At 38.1% G+C, this 16,159-nt stretch overlaps 2 protein-coding genes across 2 annotated transcripts in view; one reads left to right on the top strand and one right to left on the bottom strand.

Moving 5' to 3' along the window:
• Positions 1 to 4,396: 4,396 nt before the first annotated feature.
• si:dkeyp-59c12.1 (Ras-related and estrogen-regulated growth inhibitor-like protein) lies at positions 4,397 to 6,741 on the bottom strand. The gene is made up of 4 exons (XM_046037932.1): positions 6,452 to 6,741; positions 6,302 to 6,355; positions 6,139 to 6,215; positions 4,397 to 5,552 (listed from the first exon to the last, which is right to left on the bottom strand). Exons 1-4 carry the CDS (start codon positions 6,498 to 6,500, stop codon positions 5,127 to 5,129), a joined length of 606 nt encoding a protein of 201 aa, XP_045893888.1. The 5' UTR covers positions 6,501 to 6,741; the 3' UTR covers positions 4,397 to 5,126.
• Positions 6,507 to 16,159, top strand: part of slco3a1a (solute carrier organic anion transporter family member 3A1a) — a 52,265-nt gene continuing 42,612 nt past the window's right edge. Inside the window, exon 1 of the mRNA XM_046037931.1 lies at positions 6,507 to 6,720. The gene's annotated coding sequence lies outside the window, so the exon portion shown is untranslated. The remainder of the gene's footprint in view (positions 6,721 to 16,159) is intronic.

Consider the following 16,159-nt stretch of genomic DNA (forward strand, 5'->3'; position numbering starts at 1 on the left):
ACATAATTGTGCATGTGCAGCATAAGAGTTTGATTTTGATAGACCTACTTTGAATCTGACCACCTCCCTTTGTTTTTTTCTTTGTTCACCGGATCAATAAACTTGCTGACTTCCTAGCCCATGTATAACCTATTTAAGTTGCTTACCCAGTAATGAAATAAGGCCTGCTTGTATTTAATAAGGTAAAAGAAAATGATGTTGTCTTGCTACATTGACCAGTCGTGTCTCTTGAAAAACGTGCTGGCAGCCAGGCAAGGAAACAGCATTCAGTGGAGGTCTAAAATGTGTTCTGAAGCTGTAAGATGTTCTTTTAGCAGTTTCTCACAAAAAATGAATGAAGTTTGGTATGTTTTCATTAAATTTCAGATGTCAGATCAAGTCAAAGTTGGGCTGTTAAATCAGAGAATTCAGAAATATTTTGCTGTTTATATTCGTTGTAAAACAAAAACAAAACAAAAAACATATGATGGTTGGTTGCACAGTTTGCTGGTTTGTTTTCATGTAGGTTTTCCATGTAGCCACAGCGACTTAGAGAGTCTGGAGCTGGCACATATATCTCCACAACAAATCCATCGTCTGCCTTTTGTCACAGACTGTGTCTTATGTTAAAAGTAATTTACGAATTAAAATGTCTAAATGGATACTGCACTTCCTTATTTACTTGTGTGTGACTTTGGCCAAAAATATACAGTCAGGGTCCACTGGTTTAGTTACAATTTGACTAAAGTCACAATATCCCATGTGCCAGATACACTAAGAATGTCATCTCGGGAGCTGTCACACTCCTGATATTCAATTTACTAAAATTGTAAAGAAACACATCCAGGAATGAGAAGATTCCTGAGCAGATTCCTGACAAACCACAGTTTCTGTTACAATAGACTGATGGCAGGTTCAAGCTCTGATATAAAGAACATTAACTCACTGGCAGTGGCACAGGCTAATGAGAGCAGTATAATGACGAGGACTGGTTTCTTGCACTCGGGCCTGTTTGAAAGCAGGCTGCAAACATTGTTGCTGACTACAGCATTTATTATAAGTATGTAAGGAGGGCAATGTGCCATGTCTTGAAGCACTTCCAGTCTCTAGTTGGTTTCAGGAACAATATATAAGTATTGGATTAACTCCAGTGGTCTGGACAATCCCTAAATTCTGACTCAACACATCACCCTGAGTCTGTATTATGATAAGATGTCTGTAATATGAATGTGCTGATGAAAAAGAAACTGTACTTTAACTTATTTTTGCAGAGACAGATACACAAGTATAGAATATGCAGTGAATACAAGTAAATATATATATATATGTTGTCTATGCAAAGGAATTCAACGTCATATCGGTTGTATTCATAGTTTCATAGCGGCATGGACCTAGTGGTTTTAAACGGTAGAAATGTGGCACCAGATGCTTTGATGTTATATGGATTGGATATGCCCAACACTTACCAGGTGTTTATAATGTGAAAATAAACTTACCTACCTAAATAGTTTTAATAATTTTAGCCTTTGATGTATGTTGCTTAGCAACCGTCAGGCACTATGTAGCCTACCGGCAGCCTGGTGGAACTACTTTTTGTATTCATAAAGAAATGTCTATTGATGAAATAAAACAAAGTGAAATTGTAGTGCGTCTGTTAACCTACTTTCTTTTTGCCATACTTGGAAACCGTTTTATAAAAGCAATAGCTCACTTCAAGCCGTATACCACAGCCTGTCGTGAGCTATTGCTTAAAGGAGACCTATTATACTGCATTTCTAGCCCTATGTTGTAGTTCTGTGACTCTTCTATGGCAGCTTTGCATAATTCAAAATTCAAAAAAATTTTCTATCTTACACTGGCACTTCTTGCAGGTTCCTATTTCTGCCTCTGTCTGAAACAAGCTGCAGCAGGGATGTGGCCAGAATTCTCTGCCTGGAGCAAATGACCATATATGGAAATCCGTCTTGGAATGACATCATACCAAGCCGTTAATAGAAAAAACTGTTAAAACAGAGCATTCAGAACAGGGGGATATCTGAGGTTTTGGCTCACATGGATTTCTTTAAAATATTTTTCCCTCATTAACTTTGGTCATATTTAACATGAAAATCTGACATTGTAACATTATAGAAATGCCAGAAAATATGAAAAGGCAAAATAGATCCCCTTTAAGTGTAATGCTACAAACATACATACAGTATTTCACAAAAGTACACCCCTCACATTTTTGTAAATACAGGTGCATCTCAGAAAATTAGAATATCGTGAAAATGCAAAGTGAGATATTTCAAGCCTTTATTTGATATAATTTCGATGATTATTGCGTATAGCTTATGAAAACCCCAAATTCAAAATCTCAGAAAATTAGAATATTACGTGAAATCAATAAAAAAAAGGATTTTAAATACAGAAATGTCAGCCCTCTGAAAAGTATGATCATGCATATGTACTCAGTACCCTTTTCGGCATGGAGTCCTCTTTCACTGCTCCATGAGGATGCCCCACAGATGCTCAACAGGGTTTGTGTCTGGAGACATGCTGGGAAAGTCTGCTTTACCCTCAACTTTGTTAAGTGGCTTGCTCAGGGACACAATGGTGGATGGGTTTACAGCACCCAGCAAGGTGTACAAGAAAAAGTGACTCCTGGGTGAATGTAATATGCTGTATGTCGATGTGTTGTGTGAGGCTTTGAAGTGTGAAAGCTTTGAAGACCAGCAGCAAACTTCTCACTTGAAAGACTGCAGGACAGTGAACCACACATATTTTTTTTTCCGGGTTCAGTTTTATACGTTACTCTGATATACAGATTTTTATGGGATATCAAGTGTCACGTGGTGCATATTGTATTATACAAGCAGCATGTCCTGTAACACACGAGATGAGCGACATTTGCCAAGAATATTGTGTCCACAATGCATTTTCATGACTCTTGGCCAGCACTATACACTCTACATAAAACGTATTTAATGGTTTAAAGTGCTTACAAGTGCACTTTAACAGCTTTTTACAAACACAAAATTGCAAACTGTCTGGTATCTTTCTTTTCCATTTTGCATTAACGCATTTGACGTGTCATGAATGCACATCTCATACACAGTGTCAAAATGCTTGCCAAGTATCGAAAAAGCATATTTCATTTTAAGGGGTTGTGAATTAAGATCCAAATTAATATGCTAATATTATGCAATATTGTAATTACATTAGAATGATTCCAAATGTATTTTCTTCATTCAGTGCCATTAAAAGTGGCAACACTGCCCATCTCCTGCTTGAATGTAGCCAAATTCCTTTAAGCTCATGACTGAAAGATGTGGTTTGCAAATGTCTTATGTACACATTTATATTTTTCTGTAGAAATCTTTTTCCTTCCCTGCCAGTGTCAGTGTCACAGCGGCAACGCATAGAGAGTCATGATTTCAGCTGCAGTAAAGCTGAAGGCAGCTCCTTCAGGTGAAATATTCTGGGTTGTGTTATAAAGCGACCTAGAAGGGTCAGAGACTGTGACAAGGACCTTCGGGGGCCAGTCTGCCCCAGTCTAACTTTGTTAACCTCACCATGTACCTGTCAGATTCCTCATACACATGAATAGAAAAGAGGGGGAGCTTGCACCAGCTTACTCGTCATATTCCTTCCCATGCTGCGGCCTTAATAGGCACAAAGATGGACATCTTGCTGACACATAAGGGCTGAGGTTAAACAAAGGAAAAGAAGAACAGACGTTTCTGGCACCTAATGTTGGAGGTCAGCCCAAGTTTACTGGAGCAGGCCAGTGACAAATTACAGGATTTTTCAGGGGAAATGGTTTCATGGAGGTATTCAAAGACCCTCAGTGAAAGATGAATGGTCTGAAGTCTGATTTAAGATCTAGTCAGTTCACTGGGCATTTTTAAGTTCCTTAAACCTGCATTGTCACTATCTGCAAATTGTTGAACAAATATAATCAATCTCATTAAACTAAACTAATCAGTTAACAATTATTTTCACCCAAAGTACTTTTAAAAATGTGTATTTGCTGTCAGAAGAGCATTTTTAATGTGATAAAGTACACTGAAAGTTTTCGATCTGCCCGAGCAGGATCATTTCCTCCCTGCGTTAGAGAAAGATCCCTCATACTCAAATACACAAATGAGGTCTCATGGCATTACTTTGAGACATGACCGTTGCAAATAAAGATTAATGTGTGGCAAATATGTGGAATCAGCCAATTAGAAAATTGTTTCTTTTACTAAATGCAACAATCCAAAATATGTCTTTTGAGGGTGTGTGCCGTGTTAATGCAGAAACTGATGTGCTCTAGAGTTGTGAGAGAAGGTTTTGGGATTATTGGTGATATGAGTATTTCCTCAATATAATAATCACATTACTGGAAAACAAACATACAATTTTAGAATCAACATAAATGAAAATCATACACATATTTGCACATCTTTGATGTTTTATTGAAATGCTTGTAAGCCATAAAAGAAGCTTTAGACAAACGATACATTTCAGTGCATGACCCATAATCAGTGAATTAAACATGGGAGAGGTTCATAAATATAGAAAGCACTTTGTTTGTTTGTTTGCTTTGTAGTGTTGAATAAATAAGAATATGTGTGTTTTTATTTTCAAGAATGAATTACAGGATTGAGTAGGACACTTTTCAGTCACTTTTTCCAGCAATACAAAACTTGACATTATCTTTGATCACCATCATAAGTAAAGGACATTTAATTACTGCATAGAATTTCCTCACATCTGAAGCCACAGCTGGTGTATATAGCTAAAACGTATTGCATACCTTGCTGCACACAATAGTATATCACATGTCAAGTGTCTGCATAATGAAAGAGATTAATTCCATGGGTCTTGTGTAGCTTAACCTCAAAATCTGTCCCCAAAATACATCTGTAACCTCTATGGCTTTGTTTTGTCTCCATGTTTTCTGAAGCCGGTGGCTTTTTTCTTCTCTGGAGTCTTTCCACACATTTTAAAAATGCAGCTCCCGTCCCTGGGGTGTCTCCACCAGACTTCATTGTTACCTTTGGCAAAATAACATGTGACACATCTGGTACTATTTCCCCTCACAGACTGCGATATCCATCCAGTAAAATACACATAATGTGTAGCCTCTGTTATGCAGATTCATTTTTCTGTCACGGTCTTTACTAAAAGGAGTCTGTCCGTCTCCTGGCGAAAACTGCGGACATGCTTTTCACTATGCCCTTGAACCCCAGAGGCCTCTTCATGGTCAGCTTGGTGTCCTTCATCCTGTCCACCAGCCCGTGAAACACCATGAGCACGCTGTGATAGTTCTCGGCCACCGACACCTCGTAGAAGTGGCAGTCTGTTTTGAGAGCCAGCAGCCAGCCCTCCTCACTCAGCACTGTCCGCCTGTGGTGCAGGTCCCTCTTATTTCCCACAATCACTATGGGCGCTTTGTCTGAGTTCAGGTAGTCTTTAGTGGACTTGATTGTCTGGATGAGCCTGCTAACGGTGTTGAAACTGACCCTGTCGCAGATGCTGTAGACGAGAACAAAGCCGTCCGCCCACTGGACCTTCTTCGCAAAGAGTGACGTCTCCATAGACAAATCCTGTGAAATCAGACGTTTAAGTTCATCTACAGCAACAGCCAGTGTAAGTAAAGACACCAGTAGTTTACTTTACTTACTTCATACTTCTACGTCACTATGTTTCAGATGGAAATGTTGTACTTTTTACTGTCCTACATTTCCTTAACAACTATAACCATGAGTTACTTGGCAGATTAAGATTTTAAAAAAGTTTTCTGAACTATGATACATTGTTATAGCTTAAACTGCCTAAAGGTATTTTTAAAATTAGCTCCATGGTGCTTACATATTAAGGAATCAGTGATGATAAAAACATATTATGATACAGGCCTACATAATGATATTACACTATGAAAGGGACATTTAGGATACACATTAAATAGGCTACTTAAGGCACATTTTGCTTAACTGAAAGAACAATTTTGAATTGAATCATCTTTAATGTTATTTGTAATGGATTAGTTTTACATTGAAGTAGGCCTATTTCAACATTTAGGCTTCTTAATATGAGGATTTAAACCCAACACAGGCATGTCAGGAAACTATGAATACCAGAAATCATTGATAGCAACTGTCAGATCGTTATTTAGGCTATAGGTCTCCTTACCTCAGAATAAGGTGAATCCCAAATATTTAGAGTGATTTCCCTCCCATCGTCCATAAAACTGTGACTGTAGATGGATTCTGCAAGACAAAAAGTTAAGTTAATGGAAAGTTAGATTAAGTTAAAAGGCTGCATCGGTGTGAGTAAAACTGGACTGGACACTTACCAATATCTCCATACTCTCCGATGAATCTCCGAGTCAAGAGGCGCACAGTCAGCGCTGAAAAACCACAATCGTTAATGCCCCGTGTGCAACAGAAACATACAGTATGCTATATAAGCCTCTCTAACTATTTATCCGCTGCAGACGTTTTACCTGATTTTCCGACGCTTTCAGTCCCCATGACAACAATGTTGGCATCCATTTTCAGAGAAACAGCTGTGTCGAGCCGCTGAGCTCCATGTGAGGCAGAGGAGACTGCTGCTGTGCCACCGCAATAAGCTCAGAGCAGTTATTATAGGGCAGACATGAGGGCGGGGTAAACAAATCACTCAACAACAACAACAGCAAGAATTCAATGATGTCTCCCGCACGTGGCCTACCCCACGCGTCTTGCTGTGGCGGGGAACCGCTTCAGTGAGCAGGTGAATGAAAATATTAGGTTCATTCTTTTCTTGGCAACGCTTTGGTCTTTTAATGATTCCTGTGTTGTTGTTATAAATGCCGAAAAGATCTGTTTTCTCGCGTTTTCTTACAGGCTTTTTGACATTTAAAGAAGTTTCCTTTTCATTATAGGCCTACTTTATACTTGTTTTCCGCAACAGTTCATTGGGGAATAGCCTACTTTTTACTCCACTACGTTTATTTGACTGCTATAGCCTGGCTTCTTTACAAATTAAGATTTTATACAAGTCGTAGATTAAACTAACTAACAATATCGCCTGTAGGCTAATATCGTTTATAATGCTGCTAACAATTTAATGCATCAGAATAATAATCGAATGATAGCAGGCGTATAATAACCTAAAATAACCTATAGGTATACATATATAACCTATAGCCTAATAATAATAAAACTCACGGAGATAATTTTTGTACTTTGAGTTATTTTACTTTTGCAGATGAAATTTGAAATGTAAATGAATATTTACACAGGACTTGTAATGGAGTGTTTTACACTATGCAACTTTTACTTAAGTAAAGAACCTGAAAAATCACCACTGAGGAAATCAATTAATAATAATAATAAAAGCTCTAAAGCTAAAAGTCAAAGTTATGAGGCTGTAAAATATAGTCTAAAGGTGAAATCAAATAATTTTTGACTGGAATTACAGGTATATAGTCACATATATAATCAACCAGTTTATATTAGGATGAAGTCAGGAAAAATGGGCCATCAGGTAAAAAGGGCCAAATGAGGTTGGAGCTTTATAGTACTCTAAAATTTTACAGCCAATCACAATTACTGACTTTAACTTCGATCATGACCCCGTCTATTTGCTGCTGCAATATTAGCATAAACCGCAAGGGGGAAGTAGATTCCAATAAATGTCTCCCTTATACAGATGGCTTCATTTTGCTTCCTGGAGCCAGAAAAGGCAGTGGAGGCAGGCTGGACACTGATTGGCTGAACAGAAACAGACCCTCAAGTAATTGGCCGTTTGTAAAGCCATACTGCAACACCACCCCAGCACCACCGTGTGTGTGTGATTAGTCTTCATCTTTTCCAGCTTTAGGCAACTTACTCCTTGCAGGGTACAATTTCCTTTTTTTTAATCAGATTTACCCTCAGTAACCTGGTTTCTTGTGTGCATGTAAATGGCAAATACAACAATGTATGAATCACACAATATCAAGTCAGGTATAATTTTATGAAACACTTTTTTCTTCCATACTTTACAGTCTTGTTGTAATGATACGAGCTCCTCAGTGACAGCAGCTTCTTCTTCTAAGCTGCAGCAGTAAAACCAGATCACAGAAACCCTTCATATCATCTCTGATATAATTTCCGCTCTCTTATCTCATGTGAATAAGATTATTCGGAGACTGTAAAATGGGTTTTCAAATATTTGGCTGTTTCCAATACATATACGGCAGTTTGGACTGATTTTCAGGCATAAATGTTGCACATAATATGTGGAATTTTAGGGAAAAGTTGAGTTTTACCCTCAGAGTTTTCGTTGGATAATACTGGGAACATTGCAATGTTCAGTGTGTCATACAATGAATGTGGTCATTACATACTTAGCACATATAAATGTCATGTAAAATGTCATGAGCATGTATTTGTGGTAATACATCTTTTATTCTTGCTTATTGGTGCATTAACTGTGAATGTACTTGTAATAGGAAATAATAGGGAACACAGTATAATGGAAAGAGTACTTTACATGGTTTTTAAATGTCTCTATGCATCATTGTGAGAGGTGTTAGCATGTGTGGTGCTAACTCAGGAAAACTAAGAGGCCATAATGGATGCAATTATGTATATTATATTATAAACAAATGCATCATAATTAATATAATGTTTCTGCAATTTAAAAGACACGATGCACATAACCCCAAACTAAAAAAAAAGAAATGTATTACCGTCTTGAAAACTGTTCACAATTGAGAGTTTGAATGTTTATCATATAGTCACAATGCTTTTTAATGATTTGAATAGACCAGTTCTCACAACTCCCAAGCTGTCAGCATCAATGATCTTTATCATCACAACACGTCTGTGTGAAATTCATCACAGATATCAGAGGCACATTAAGTGTCCTGGCTGATGTAGGTGCCACATTCATGAAAATTCATATTGTACAGCTGCAGGGATACTACAGTGGTGAGAAATGTTTTCGGTCCCAACATACAATTGAGAAGGAAACAAATCCAAAACAAATTAATATGCAACCAAAACAGGGAAATGAATATATCCATATTTATTTAGGTTCTCTATCAGTACTTCCAGAATGATGTGGTTGGAAATGTATTTCATTAAATTAAATACCTGTCTTATAACAGTCTGTTAAAATCTTTAGTGTCCCAATAAAACCAGTGCTGGTGGTGTACAGTATGTGGTGAGTAAGTGATGGCTGAGCAAACTGAACTTTTAACTCCAACAAACTGTCAAACTGGTGGTTGACCTTAAAGGTTTATATGCAGTGTATGAATGAACATGAGGTGAATGATGCAGCGTCAAAGAATATTTTAAAAGTGGAATTTTAAGGATTTAATGAACATCTTTATCTTGCATGCTCCATAATTCATTTACATCCCTCAGTGTTTTCATGCCAAACAGGACTTTGAAAACAGAGACAAATTCTGGGGTTTAATCATTTCAAAAGAACCAGGCATTACTGTAGGTGTTTATGTTAATACAAAACATATTAATGTGTACATTAAAATTCACATTTCTAATAAAGATTTAGAAGAATAAAGACACAAACCTCTGCAACATTCAGAGGTACAGTAGTTATATACCCTCAACAAGGTCCTTTTATCCAAAGCTGTTTCACAGGAAGCTGCTTCGGCTGTGTGTGCTTATGCAAATAAATGTTCTTATGGACTTAACCTTACACTCACTTTTGTGTGATCATATCACATTTCCCTGTTTCAGGGCTGCGATAGGGGGGAAAAAAGCATCCTCTCGATCAAAGACATCAGATGGTAGGCCTTAGTTAAATGTACACGTGATTTGAAATTCCATTTCAAATGTGGCAGAGTATAACTGAACTGAATTGAGGCAGTAGTATGATACTCAGGTTATTAGACACAAAATTTACATACATCTTCAGCTCATTTTAAAGCTATTAGGAAATATAAGTGTGTTATAAGATGCAGAAGAAGACGTTTAGTATCCACATTTTCATAGTCTAGAGAGCCTTGGTTTGCGAGATGTTCCATAACCTGTGAAAATATTTCCCACCTCTCTGAGAAGATGAAGGTCTGCAGTCGAATGCTGCACAGGGTTTCACACCTGTATTAGTTTGATTGGAATATGGCTATATGTATTTACTCTCTACTCTCATGCATATGTGCATTTTCTTGTCTTCACAAACATGTTGGGTTTTTTGCAGCTAATACAAAATTTATTCCCGCTTCCAGCTAAAAAATAAAGTTGAGGGCTATAAAACTGAAATTAAAAGCTGAAAGACCTTAAAATGTTTCAGAGTAGGATGATAATTCTCTGTGGGTTCATCACTGCAAGTGATCCCTTCCACATTATACATAGTCAATGACTCTACTGATAATAAAATAAGACCAAGAGACAGCCACGCTAGCAGCTTTATAAGGCTGAGGAACAGTGGTGCTAAATGCTAACATCAGCATGGTAACATGCTTTATCTATTGTAGGTATAATGTTTGCCTTGTTCACCATTTTAGTTAAGCGTGTTCGCATGCTAACATTTGCTAATTAGTTAAGTATTGAGGCCGATGGGAATGTCATTAGTTGTGCAAGTATTTGGTAACAAGTGATAACTATTGTCCTGTTACAATGACTAGTGGAACATACAAGTACAAGGTACCCAATTAAATTCATCTAGTTGTTGTTGAGACATTTCACTCAAAACCACAAATCTCAACCTCATGGTGGCACTAAAAGAAAAGTCAGAGGATTGATCTGGGAAAGAAGATGCCTGTACAAAATTTCAGTTTATGTATCTGATAGTTGTTGAGATATTTCAGTTTGGACCAAAGTGGTGGACAGACAAATATTGCCAAAGAGCCACGCTGCTATAGCATGGTTAAAAACACTGATAAGAGCAGCTTTAAATATGTGCACAATCTGGACAGCAATGTTTAGGCTGAAAGTGCATTTTTAGTCTGCATTTTGTTAGATCATAAATGATAATATTGATATCACTAAAGGATGCAGAATGGATATCTATATTTGAACATCTGCAGACAAAAAATTGAGATTCCAGCAAAGCAAAAGAATAATCTCTTCAGAACTAATCAGTTGCTTGCAGCTGATAAAACTGAAGGCATCCATCATCAGTGGCCACTTATACACTGATGCTCTCATTAGACAGCTGTGATGCAGGACTAGAGAGGGGGGAAGAGCAGGCCATTAGCATGTCATTTCCCAGACAGGAAGGAAGCTTTCAGACTTGCCTCGTTACAGGATGAGGGGAAAAGACCAGGGCCCACCACCTTTTATATACAGAGACTGCAATAATTCCTCCTCTATCCCTGCCAGCACTGGCAGAGAAAGAAAGGGAAAGAGGCCTCTCCAAACAAAATCTAGCAAATATATAGCATACTTATTAAACAACGATCCCTGCAGATATTATCTTGTTTAATCCCTCTGAATCATATACAAAAATGTGACATTATGGCAATGTCCTCTCTGAAAATACATACTAATCCAGGCTGCTGTCCCACTGTGGCTGAGTTTGTCAGGCGACCATATGTTCACATGTTGCTTTTAGTTTGGTTTCTTTTTACTTGACTTTGAAAGTGCTGCCTGTATAATTCATGGTATATATATGGTAAGTGGTCTGTAATGGTCCCTGGAGGCTCTTCAGAATTTCACATAATGTCCTCTCCATCTCTTCCATGTTTGTCCCCCAGGGCAGGAGAGCCACTGAATGTTCTCCACATCTAACCTTAAAATAAATAAAAAAATATGATAGAACAGCACAGTGTTTAGCAAAACATTCCCTATTTTAACATACTTGGAGAAGAACCAAAATGTCTGTTGAACTCTTAACTATATTTTTATATTAGCAAAGGAAAAGTATGTAATGTGAAAAGGGTCCCTGTGATGAGCTTTACAATACCCAGCACACTGTATTAGCAGCTTTTAACTCAATGTCTTGGTATAACAGCCAACCTCTTTACTGTGTGTTATTCAACTAGCTCACTGTACACTGTCTGCTCAGCCTTAAACAAAACATAGACACAGTTGCAAACTAGCTGATGAACATATTGAAGCATTTAGCAGCTTAAGAGCCAGATATTTCCCTTGGGAGTTGGTGCAGACCAAAACAGAGCTAAAAGCAGATTGAGCATTAGACTTAAATATGTTAAGTGGCCAGACATATGACTCTAAATGAATGCTTATTTTGCTCCATGTCTGCTGGGTGTGTAAATAAACACTTTGCTAATAAGTTTGCCACAACAATTTTATAAATTTAATATAAATGAATGGAGGTTCAAAGCTGCTGTAATCACTATTTTATAACAACAATATACCAAATGACAATGTGAGAACAATGTGTAAGGGGTCGCTCATTGTAATACAGAGAGGGGGGTCTTAGGCAGTGACCTCATTAAGGATCCTTGTGGCCTGAGGGTAGAAGCTCTTCCTGAGCTTGTCAGTACTGACCTGGTACATTCTTCCCAACCACAGCAGGTAGAAATGATGGTTGAGATCCTTAATGATTCTCCTAGCCTTATTCTTGTAGCGCCTGGTGTAAATATCCTTTATGCACGGTTATTGCACAAATAGTGCCCCAATTAAAAATATTTCCACCTAAACTTATATTCTTAAGCTCAGCTGTGAACTGTATTGCAGGTGCTGCAACAAAAGCAGTTCATTTAATAAACATTTGCCATTTTTGGCAAAGGTGATTTTTGTAACTCTGGATTTTCTTCCCATTAAACATTAAATTCACTGTAGATCAGAAGAGAATCAGATTACTCCTGTGATGCTGCAGACTGCGGAGGCAGAGTGGTTAATGCAAATGGAGTAGCTTCCTGTTTATTTGCATACATTTACTGTATGCAAATATGCTTGAGACAGAGAAATAGGGCCCACGTTCAACAAGACTTAATGGCTTGAAAGAGAGACATAAAGAGACCAGACATGACTTCTTCAAAAAAATTTCAAATCTTTAAAAGTTGTACTGAAGAAATCATGAAAATTTCCTGTTGTTTTTACAACAAATATGGCAATATATCAAATATAAAAAGGTTGTGTTAAACTTGTGTGACTGATGAACACTGAGAATACCACTGGGGCCAGAAAAGTCTCATGCATATCTCATGCTGTGCTGAGCAAAATTTGCAAGTGAATTATCTCTTTGGTTGCATGAAATCATCTTAACTCTGGACAGCCTCCAGTGACAGAGAGCCTTTTGGATGCGGTGCCCAATTAGTCAGCTTTTCAATGTGAATTATCAGCCCACCACATGCCAAACATTGACAATCAAAATGTCAGTGACTAAAATATCTCCCTTGCAAAAGGAGCGATGAAATCTGCTGAGTGAAGTGATGAAGCTTACAAAACTGCTATACGGTTAATACGGACTTTTTCATGCTTTAAGACCATACTGCAGGTTCCTGTTTCTCATAAGGGTGGTTGCCAAATCCCACCATGTGGATAACCCCACCCATCTTAAACAAAGGTTTGCTTTAACTTCCCCTGTGTCCAGAATGGCGACATTGAATTTATGAGTCTTTTCCTCCATAGTTGCCAGTTGTAGCTGAGCCATAGCAAGAAGGCTTTAATTAAAGGGATTATGGGCCTGTGGTAATTTCAAAAAAGGTCACATGACAAAACATGTACTTCTAGCAAAAGCTTTTTACACATAACCCTTTACTCTTTAAGCTGCCTGTGAGAGCTGTCTTTACTTCTGCTTCAGATGTTTAGTACCATTACAGTCAGATAAATTTAAACCTGCAATAACTGATTTTTGGCCTCAACAAGTTATGAACACAGTGCTCACATGTAATCACCTTTAAGGCGAACATATTAGTAAACAGTTGCTTATTTACACACTAAGCAGACATGGAGTAAAACTATCATTCCTTTTAAGTTGGGTGTCAGATCACCTCATGAATGTAAGTCCAGTTTTCCACTTTAGATAGAGAAAGAAACTATGTAATGATGATATCCTCTAGCCAGTAATTATCATGTGTTTATGCAGTCAGGGCCATATAGGTTATGTCCTCTGTATTTTCCCTGCACATTTGAAGAATTAAGCAACCCCTCCATTCTACTTTGGACAGAATATATTTTAATTAAAAATTTCTATTTTATTATTTCCCCACCAGAATTTTATTCCTGGCATTGTGAGAAAAGAATAGCATTCAGCTAATTAGTTGTAAAACATATGATTGAATGTGCAGTGTCAAAGTTAAATACCTGCCATGCCATGAAGCAGAGGAATCCTGCGGTTATCACACAGCTGGAAAATATTGACAGAGGTGTAATTTGGGGTCACATTAAGCCCAGAAAGCCCACAATGAAATGTGAGTGAACAAAAAAAAGAGCATCTTGCGAACTCTTACAATCTTTGTGTGCATCCAATACCACCAGAGAGTTGATTAAATTGAAATAGTATGATTATATTTTTAAACAAATATCACATACAAACATATTGACTGTGCAAGAGATACATAGTGCACCATGTGATAATCTATATAGCCACATTTGAATTTGAATGTTTAGCTTAGGGAAATGTTTTTATGTTTGCATAGCACATATAGGATTAATGCAAGTTCCTTGAGGTTTTTCCTGGAGACATTTGTATATTTCTGGTTCACATCATTATAAAGCTATTAACTGAGGCTCTTAAGGTCATAAAATGAGAATGTGAACCGTGAACTTGAGTCAACAAAGTCCCAGTGCAGTCGCTGCAGATTGTACACATTTGTGGCATCTCAACTCTGTGGTTTCTCGCTCCGGGAACGAGTTGTTCACGTTTGCAGATATTGTTCTGACAGACAAATAGAGGCCGACGTGAAAAAAAAAACACACAATAAAAAACTGTGACTTGTCGAAGTCTGACTGAAACGTCCTCTCGACAGCTCCCTGGGGCAATCTATTCTGTCCTGCTATTGTTTCCATCTCACCCCACTGGTTACTCAAAACTTTTGATGTGTGTTTTTTTTTCCCTTGCTCATCTGGCCCACAATTCTTCGCTGACTCTGTATCCATGCCATCTGACTCGTCCGTCTGGTTTCAGCAGCTTCACCTTTTTTCTCCCCATGAATGCATTCATGTTGAAAATTTTCTGTCTCATTCCTGTGAAGCAGGTCGAACTGGTGTTTAAAATGCCATTACAGAGGTGTCACCAAACATGTACTTCTGTGAATCTTCTCTACTGGATGGAGTGACTTTTCTGGGAATCTAATGTATTTTTGAGCATCACATGTTCCAGGAAATATAATTTGGAGTGAATAGCAGGCTTCATGAAGACAGGTTGCATCTGAAAATGAGAACATGTATCCCTTGGCTTTATTTACCCTGGGGGGGGAACTGGACCATGTTGCTTTTTAAGCACTATGTTTGAAACCCATCTCCTCGTCAGCGCAGACAGATATTACTCTATTTTAAACCACACGCTGCCCTCCCTATTGATACCAGGGTAAAAATAGACAGCAGAGCAGCAGCATGAAATGGTATAAAATGTAGAACAGACAGCACCATACTATATTTAGACAGGACACAATCAAAAAAAAGTGCCTGGTGACATTTTAGTAACTCCCCATTGAAGCTGCAAATGCCATTTGACTGTTCTAACATTCATGCAGTATTTATGTGCCTAGAAGATCTCTGCTGATGTGTGAGGAGAGAATTGAGTTTGAGGTTTAACTTCACTTCTGGTCACTCTGTGTAACTGCAAACAAATGGACTATGGCAGTAAATATTGGTAGGCAGATCTGCAACTCTGTTTGAGTCAGACCTCATAATTCCTCTTCCTCAGTGTTGTAAGAAATGGGGGATGAAAATTTCTAATGGAGAGAGTCACAGTTAGCAATGAAGTGCCACTATTTGAACGCAGTTAGAAGTAAATCAAACACTTACCACAGATGACTTCTAATTATATGGCTTCATACCAGCAGCTGGAATAGTAACTTAAAAGTGAGTCTGTGTTGTTTTGCTTGGCACAGAATGAAACAGAATAAGAATTTTGCACTTGGGGAAGCGGACAAGTCATCTGAGGTAGACCTGACACCGCAGGAAACATGTTGGGAGTTATCCACCAATTTTTTCCTCATGGTACTTGTGAGTTTTAAGTAAGCGGCGTCCTCTGCAGAGGCCGCTCCCTCTAAATGAAATTCCAGCTCCGCAGCACTGCATGGCTGAGTGATGCAGCGCCTGAAGCCAGACTGGCTGATCATCAGTCTGAAGGAGACGGCTTT

This window comes from Micropterus dolomieu, linkage group LG22 (assembly GCF_021292245.1).
Source record: "Micropterus dolomieu isolate WLL.071019.BEF.003 ecotype Adirondacks linkage group LG22, ASM2129224v1, whole genome shotgun sequence".
Lineage (NCBI taxonomy): Eukaryota > Metazoa > Chordata > Actinopteri > Centrarchiformes > Centrarchidae > Micropterus > Micropterus dolomieu.